Source organism: Megalobrama amblycephala, linkage group LG14 (genome assembly GCF_018812025.1).
Source record: "Megalobrama amblycephala isolate DHTTF-2021 linkage group LG14, ASM1881202v1, whole genome shotgun sequence".
NCBI classification, from domain to species: domain Eukaryota; kingdom Metazoa; phylum Chordata; class Actinopteri; order Cypriniformes; family Xenocyprididae; genus Megalobrama; species Megalobrama amblycephala.
Window position 1 is genome coordinate 35,855,756 of NC_063057.1, and position 7,892 is coordinate 35,863,647.

Here is a 7,892-nt window from a genome sequence, read left to right on the forward strand (position 1 = left end):
GTCAAGGTAAAAGACCTTGACTGTGCCCTGAACTAGGAGTGGTCATCTGATGTACTCATAAACACACCTTAAGTGATGTGTGATACAAAAATCACAACGTTAGTGGTGACGTAAGTACCAATCCCTATCTTACTTGGTATTTTTGGATGGGTGAAAGTAAAATCACTACAGTACATTTTGAGGTAATCATTCCTCATAGTCACACACCCTGTTTTATTAAATTAGGTGTGGTAAATACTATCAAAGTGTAATATTTTAACCTGTGCTAGTGTACAGATCCTACATTCTGTCATGACAACTCTCTGGAGATTGGTATGGTAATAGAGATGTTAATGTATTTGGCCTTTTGCGGAATAGATCTGCTACGCTGCTGCTGCAGAGCAAGTACCAAAATTTGCTTCTGCCGGTACATTCACAGACATTGCTGTGAGCATGTAAGACATTTAACACTGCTGCATACATGAATTAACCCCTGTAGCAGATCTATACAGGTGGAACTGGGGAAGGTGAGGAGTTTCAGAAAACATGATGCAGACTGCTAACAAGCAACACTACCAGTATTTGTTTGAATATTGAGCTGCAGCTCATTGACCCCTGATGAAACAGCAACCAATCAGCTGTGCAATGTAGATAATGATGTAATCCCTACAGAACTATCAGCCTGTGCTATCAAGAGTTTCATGCCAGAACTAGGTAAATCCATTCACACGACTGGATGTGTGTTTCTGTGATTATTCCTCCACTTCCCACAAGGATGCCGACTGCTGATCTATCTAAAACCTTTTTTTTAAATACTTCAATAAAAAACTTTTTTTAGTAAAATTTGTTTTCTTTTGAGATCAACTTAGTGCCACAAATGTTGTGAATAGAGATAAACATTTACTGAGCCTGGAACAACTCTTAATTATGATTAACAATTAACTTGAACTACTTTTTTATCTGAAGCAATATAAATCAAGTACAGAAGACAGTGAATCAGGACACTATCAAAGGAACATGTGAGGCTGTGGGAATGACAGAGCAAGAGCTGGAAACAAGCATCAGTGAAGAATGAAGGCTTTAGTATGTATACTGCTGCTGTTGGAAACCTTTGTGTTTGTCGTCCAGCAGCAGGTAGATGGAGGACTCAATAAGAAGGAGATCAGTCAACAGATCAGCTCTGAGGATGGAAGACAGAATCCACCTCAAACAGACACTTTGAGAGCTGAAGCTTCAACTGACAGACAACAATACTGTGATCTGGGCATCCCTGACATCCATGCAGCACTGAGAGAACTGACCGCCACCGTTACAGAGCAGAAAGAAAAGAACAGAGAACTGACCGCCACCGTTACAGAGCAGAAAGAAAAGAACAGAGAACTGACCGCCACCGTTACAGAGCAGAAAGGAAACATCAGAGAACTGACCGCCACCGTTACAGAGCAGAAAGCAAACATCAGAGCTTTAGAGACGCAACTGAGGGAACAACAGACGTTTATCCTGGAAGAGCTGAAGAAGAAAAATGAAGGTTCCTCACCAAAACATTCACTCTTTTATTAATGATCTTCAACACCAATGTAATAGATTGTATAGTGTAAATGTTAGTGTAAAGTTGAGTGTATACTGTGTAAATTGTTTTATCTATTATAATAAACATTGTAAATGTCATTTAACAGAATCTTTATTCCTTCACAGAAATTTCAAGACAAGTGGAGGAGTTGAGAAAGGAAAATAGAGGTGAAAGTGTGCTTGAATGATGTTAAATTCAGTGTATTCATTCTCAGTGTAATACAGTAATATATCACAATATTGCTTATGTTTTTCAGTAACAGACAGAGAAATAGCTTTTTCAGCTTCACTGTTGGAATCTGGCAGTGGATATGTTGGTCCTTTTACCACTGAAATCACACTAACATACAAGAATGTCTTCACAAACATAGGGAACGCCTACAACCCAATTACAGGTAATTATCAATGAAATGGAGTCATAAAACTCAGTTTATAGTAATGAAAACCTTCTGCTCCATTCAGACCTCTCTGCAGTTGTGTAATGTGTATAAAAGAATTAGGGGCCGTTTACACGACAACAGCGTTTTGGGTCCTGAAAACACACACTTTTTAAAACGGGCTTCAAAGTGCACGTTTTTGGAAACAATACCGTTATTGTCTCCATGTAAACTACAAAAACATGCATGTGTATTACATGTTCAGTCTCTAAGTGTGTAGTGTTTCTTTACAAAGTGACATCACCAACTACTGGCCTGGCGGCAGAATACGGCATTAAAGGTGCTATAGAGGATGTTTTGTTTAATACATTTTTGCAATATTACTTGAAACTGTCTTTACTAACTGATAAAATACTATTTATTAGGTGCACTGAAAGGAATAATATCAATATACATCATCAGCCAATCGTTTGTGTGATCATTGCATAAACGATTGGCCCTCTGGCTTGTCAATCACTGCCATTATGTTCCTTGTGAGAGACGTGCGCGCTCCAGTAACATTCCACACGCGCCGCATGCGTATCGGTTTGTTTTCATTGTCGCTCCTGCTTTCCTCCTCGAATTTGCACCATGGCAGATAAGAAACCCGAAGCAGGACGCAAAAGTAAGACTTTATTTGAACTCGCTGAGAACAGGAGAAAATTGTTTGAAGAATGAAATCAAAATAGAGTCGTTCGTGGACAAACATTTCAACGCTGGAGAGCAATGAAGGAACAGAAAGGTATCAAGACAGACGCGCAGTTCACAAAAATTCTTCTCGACAGGTAACAGTGATTATCCTTTCTTTATGGAATAATTATTGTTGTACTGTTATTCAGGTATATCGACGTTGTTCTTGTACTGTAGTTGTAAGGCAATGACCAGTTTGCTAAATGCTACATGGTAGTTGAAATGGGATTAGCGTCGACTGAGCTACGTCTTATGTGTTTATTATCATATCATTTCACACCCCAAAAAAATTCTCAGACTTACAGTAACTTAATATCGTTGTAGTTATGATCCTCTCATCTTCAATGCTCTAATACATAGTAAATTACAATTGAGTTCACGAATTTACAGAAAAATAAACCTTATTCAGTATGCTAAGTTAGCAACTGTAATGCTATACGATAGCTTAGCTTTATTGATACAGTTCGTGCCTAAATACAAACATATATATAAAATTTCGACTTACAATGTTGGGAATGCTTTGACTGTATTTGGCAGATATTTTTCAAATAACAATGTTTTTGTCAGGAGTAACATCTGCAGATTATGAGTTACCTGCGGTGAGTCCGACATAATGAATCCACTAACACAACACAGCAAATGCCGGTGGTAAACAAACACTCGTGTTCCAATACTCGTGCACGAGTTTTGGGAGGCGTTCCCTTGAAATGAGCTGCGAAGGAGGGGGTTGTTCTTACGCATGCGCTCATTTCAAAAACTCACTATCAGTCTTTGGTTTCTCAGTCGTCGAAAACATCCTCTATAGCACCTTTAAGTAGTTTCCACGGATCTGTGTGAAAAACGCAAAGAAAAAACTGTTTTAGGACATTGTTGTCGTGTAACTGTAGCCTGAAATCATCTGCCATCTTTCAAAACTGTTACACAGTGTGTTTGGTAATTAAGCAATAATACAGCAAACAGCTGATTCTGTATCTCTTGTTATTTGATTTAGGTGTTTTCACAGCCCCTCTGAAAGGAGCGTACATGTTCAGAGTCTCTGTATTTAGTCATGGTCCGACTGTGTCAGGTGCCTCCATTTATAAGAATGAACAGCGTGTGGTTATGGCATATACTAATCAGCCTCAGAATGAGTTAAACTCCTCGAATGGAGTAGTGTTGATCCTGGAGGTTGGAGATGTTGTCTATGTGAGACTGTACCCTAACACAAGGATATTTGATAACGATAATAACCACAGCACTTTCAGTGGTTATCTACTGTTTCCCTTAAGATAACAGGAGCTCTGAAGAATGTGATTCCAATAATTCTGGACCTTCAGTGCATGATTTAAGATAAATCATGATGAATTTTTAACATATGAACCTGTATTAATAAAGACTAATGTGTGTTTTGAATTTGCATAAGCTGTATAAAGTGTTTCAGCACTGAGACAGACAGGTCGAAAACCACGTGTGACTCAAAAGTAGGGCTCCTTTATTAAATTGTAGTCTCTGTTTAAAAAAAAACATCCTTGATTGCAATTTACCTGTGTCGAGTAACCGGCAAAATACAAGAAGTGGCGCATATCCACAGACGAGAATCCATGAACCGCATTATTGGACCATTTTGTAAGGCTGCACAATATATTAAAACCTTTGGAAAAACTGCTTAACAGTATCATTGAGAGTTCAGAAAGGCTGTGATTCAATTAAATAAATATATGTCCTCCAGGTTTAATGTATATGCTCTTTAATTATTTCCATGTGTGTAGGTTACTTGCAGTGTTGCCAAGTCTGTGGTTTTCCCACAGGCTATTTTAACAATGTCGCCACGAGTTGTTTTTCATGTCCACCAGTTGAAGCAACCCCAAATAAAGCTGCCCACACACTTGAAGATTTTAAGCCTGATTTACACCCCCATACGATCGGAGGGGTGTGACCTAATTTGAGGCTTGTAGCAAGTTATTTTTTGTCCAAAAAAAAGCTCTATGGTGCCCTAGACTGTAAAAAAATATGGACGTAGTGTCCGTGGCGTCACCCATAGAGTTCTAAACAGCAGTTTTGAAGTGAAAATGAGGCCGCTGACATCTTAGCTGTGCGTCACCACACATCACTCCCGGATTACTGAAAATGGGCAAAGAGGCGGGACGTGGTTGGAGCCCATGATGTGACTGGTTGCTGAAACCACGCCCGCCTAGCGTGACGTGACCATGTTAGCAGGAGCTATCTATCTTACTATCTAAAATATTAATGAAGATCACAATATCATTAAAAAGTACTAAAGCTTTACTGTCAATCTATGGTGTTTTTATTTTATTTTTTCTTTTATAAGATATAGATGCTCCAACACCAGTAATGAATTTGTGTGGGGTGTGCAAATAACAACACAAAAAATCAAACGGAACTTCATACCTTTATAATGAAATAGAGATCGCGAGATGAATCCAATCCGTGGCACTTGGGTAAAATGTCCATTGCAAAACAAAAAAACTGTACTTTTGTCCACGAAAGCATTAAATCCATGAAATATTGATATATTATCCATTGTTTGCATCACATTTCTTCTGAATGATCTGCTCTCCATCATCGTTCTTCAAGAAATAATGCAATTTGAGCAGCCTTTATGTTGTAACTGTGTGATCGTATCTAACAAACAAATGAGCCGTGTCCAAAGTATAATTTTTCAAAATAGTGCAGCAGTTTTAGTTATAATATCCAAGCAGTGCTGTCGGAGTTTTATATCCTCCTGCTATTGTCATTGTAGTAAATCTAAGTAAATTTTAGCCAATGCCGATCCAACAACGTGTGTTCTGTTTATCTTCCGCATGCGTACAGATCTACACAGACACACATCAGTCTCGACTATTAATGGAGCAAGCCATATTTTATAATTGTATTTTTAAAAAAAAGAGAGAGAAAAAAAGCACACAGACAGCAGCGGCAATCTACCTGTCACTCAAGTGGCCACGCCCTTAATTATGCAGAACTTTAAGGCTTAGTATAATTTAAACAGTTGAGTTATAAAAAAATTCACCCCCCTCAGAGTTGTCATGAAGGGCAAAATTAGCTATACAGATCGAAACCACAATTTGAACCAGACTGTAAACATGTTATTTTCTGCTGTAAACTTGGCCAATTTAACATAGGACTCAATGAGATTCTGCTCTCTTCTGCAGCCTGTCCCTAGCGGCCAGTCGATGAATTGCAGTTTAAGTCACTTCCGTATTGGCTTCATGAGAAACTGGGGGAGGTTGCCGCTTGGGTCTCGTGGTCCGGTCGAATCATCTAGTGAAAAGAGTACTGAAAATTTGTACTCAAGTACAAGTACTGTTACAATGCAGAAATAATACTCAATTACAAGTAAAAGTACTGGTGTCAAAAAAGTACTCGAGTAAAAGTACGAATTACTCTTCTCAAAAACTACTCAAAGTACTAAAATTACTAGTTACTTTTTAGCCGGCGATATTTAATGAATTGCCAAACAATTTTCAATCAATCAGTAAAAAAAATAGCTACTTTCAACAAAGCACTTTCACCTTATTCATGAAGTGCATAAATTAGTGGTCACAATACTGGAATTTCTAACTTCAATACAATACAAATGATCAATATTCAGTATCACTTTAAATACCAATAACATTGATCAATTACCGTTACAATAATCTCACTTAAATATATGCTCACTCTGTGTATTTGTGTCTTTACAATAGGGTAACTTTGTTGCAATAGCTAACATGCAGTACAAGAAAGCTTGATTTCAAACTGAATTGAATTTCCAAAAAAGATAAGTAAACGGTCAATAAAATAAGAACAAAAAACAAATTAACTCAATTCAGTTGAGGTATAAGATATATAACAACACTGAATTTTTTTATCTTAAAGGGTTAGTTTCACCCAAAAATGAAAATTCTGTCATTAATTACTCACTTTCATGTTGTTTCAAAGTCATAAGACCTTCGTTCATCTTCAGAACACTAATTCAGATCTTTTTGATGAAATCTGAGCGCTTTCTGACCCTCCATAGACTTCAACGTTATTACCACTTTTTATGGCCCAGAAAGGTAGTAAAGGCATAGTTAAAACAGTCATGTGACAACAGTGGTTCAACCTTAATGTTATGAAGCGACCGGAATACTTTTTGTGCACAAAATAAACAAAACAAAAGTTGCAATTACGTTGCAGTCTGGGGTCAGAAAGCGCTCAGATTTCATCAAAAAGATCTTCAATTGTGTTCTGAAGATGAACGAAGGTCTTACGGGTTTGGAACAACATGAGGATGAGTAATTAATGACAGAAATTTCATTTTTTTGGTTGAACTAACCATTTAAGAGCCATATAATATGTTTTTTATTTAGATAAAAAGAACATCAGAATGTTTGACCTGTAATGACTGTATGTAGTAATGCAGTTAGACAGACTAGGTTATTTATATGTAAAAAATCATACAAATGCCCCATTCTGAAATATACATCTAGGCTACATTATAAAGAAATGAAAGATTCACCTTTGTTTGTTGTGCTTTCTGGTGCATTTCACTTATAGCCAATAAGATTTCCTGTAGCATTTTCATCGGTCAGGCATGGAAGTCTATTCTGATTGTTTGATAACTTTTGACAACGTTTAATTTAAGAACACGGAGAGATTCGCGATTGCACACTACACAGAGCGCGCACTCATGAGAGGAGAGGCAGTTCACTTGTGTATTTGAGAGCTCACATCGTTTTCTGCCATTACATGAATGTGCCGTCGCGCTACAATAATGCGCTCTCCACAAACCTGCGGGTATGATTAAAATTATGCGCAATTACTGCAAACCTGCGCTGTACTGAAACGAGTGACAACAGGAGGAGGTGGGTGTGTGTCAAACTCGCTGTCGGGGAGATGAGCGCCACTTATAAAATATCAGGGTTTTCATTGGTCTGTTTATGATCGGATAACTTTATTGGCTACCGATATGTCGGTCAAAGGTTTCAATATTAATTCAAATAGTTGGCGTACTCGGTAACGGAATGTGATTTTAAAGTAGCGAAGTAGATTACTTAGCTTAATTTGTACTTAAGTACAAGTAAAATTACAGATTAAAAAGTGTACTCAAAAAAGTACAAAAACCCGAAAAAACTACTTAATTACAGTAATGTGAGTAGTTAATTCGTTACTTAATCTCTGTGTGTGCGTTCAGAGGATTTTATTGTTAAAAATCTGTTGAAACTGTCATTATATCTGTGGTCTCCCACAGTTTTAAAATTGGTCAAGATCTGGAAA

General features: G+C 37.5%; 1 protein-coding gene across 1 annotated transcript; it reads left to right on the top strand.

The window, feature by feature from the left end:
- The first annotated feature begins 1,014 nt into the window (after positions 1-1,014).
- Positions 1,015-4,289, top strand: LOC125245014 (multimerin-2-like). Its single transcript, XM_048155437.1, has 4 exons — positions 1,015-1,507; positions 1,675-1,716; positions 1,812-1,943; positions 3,646-4,289. The coding sequence occupies exons 1-4, from the start codon at positions 1,051-1,053 to the stop codon at positions 3,924-3,926; spliced, it is 912 nt and encodes a 303-aa protein (XP_048011394.1). The 5' UTR covers positions 1,015-1,050; the 3' UTR covers positions 3,927-4,289.
- The last annotated feature ends 3,603 nt before the right edge of the window (positions 4,290-7,892 follow it).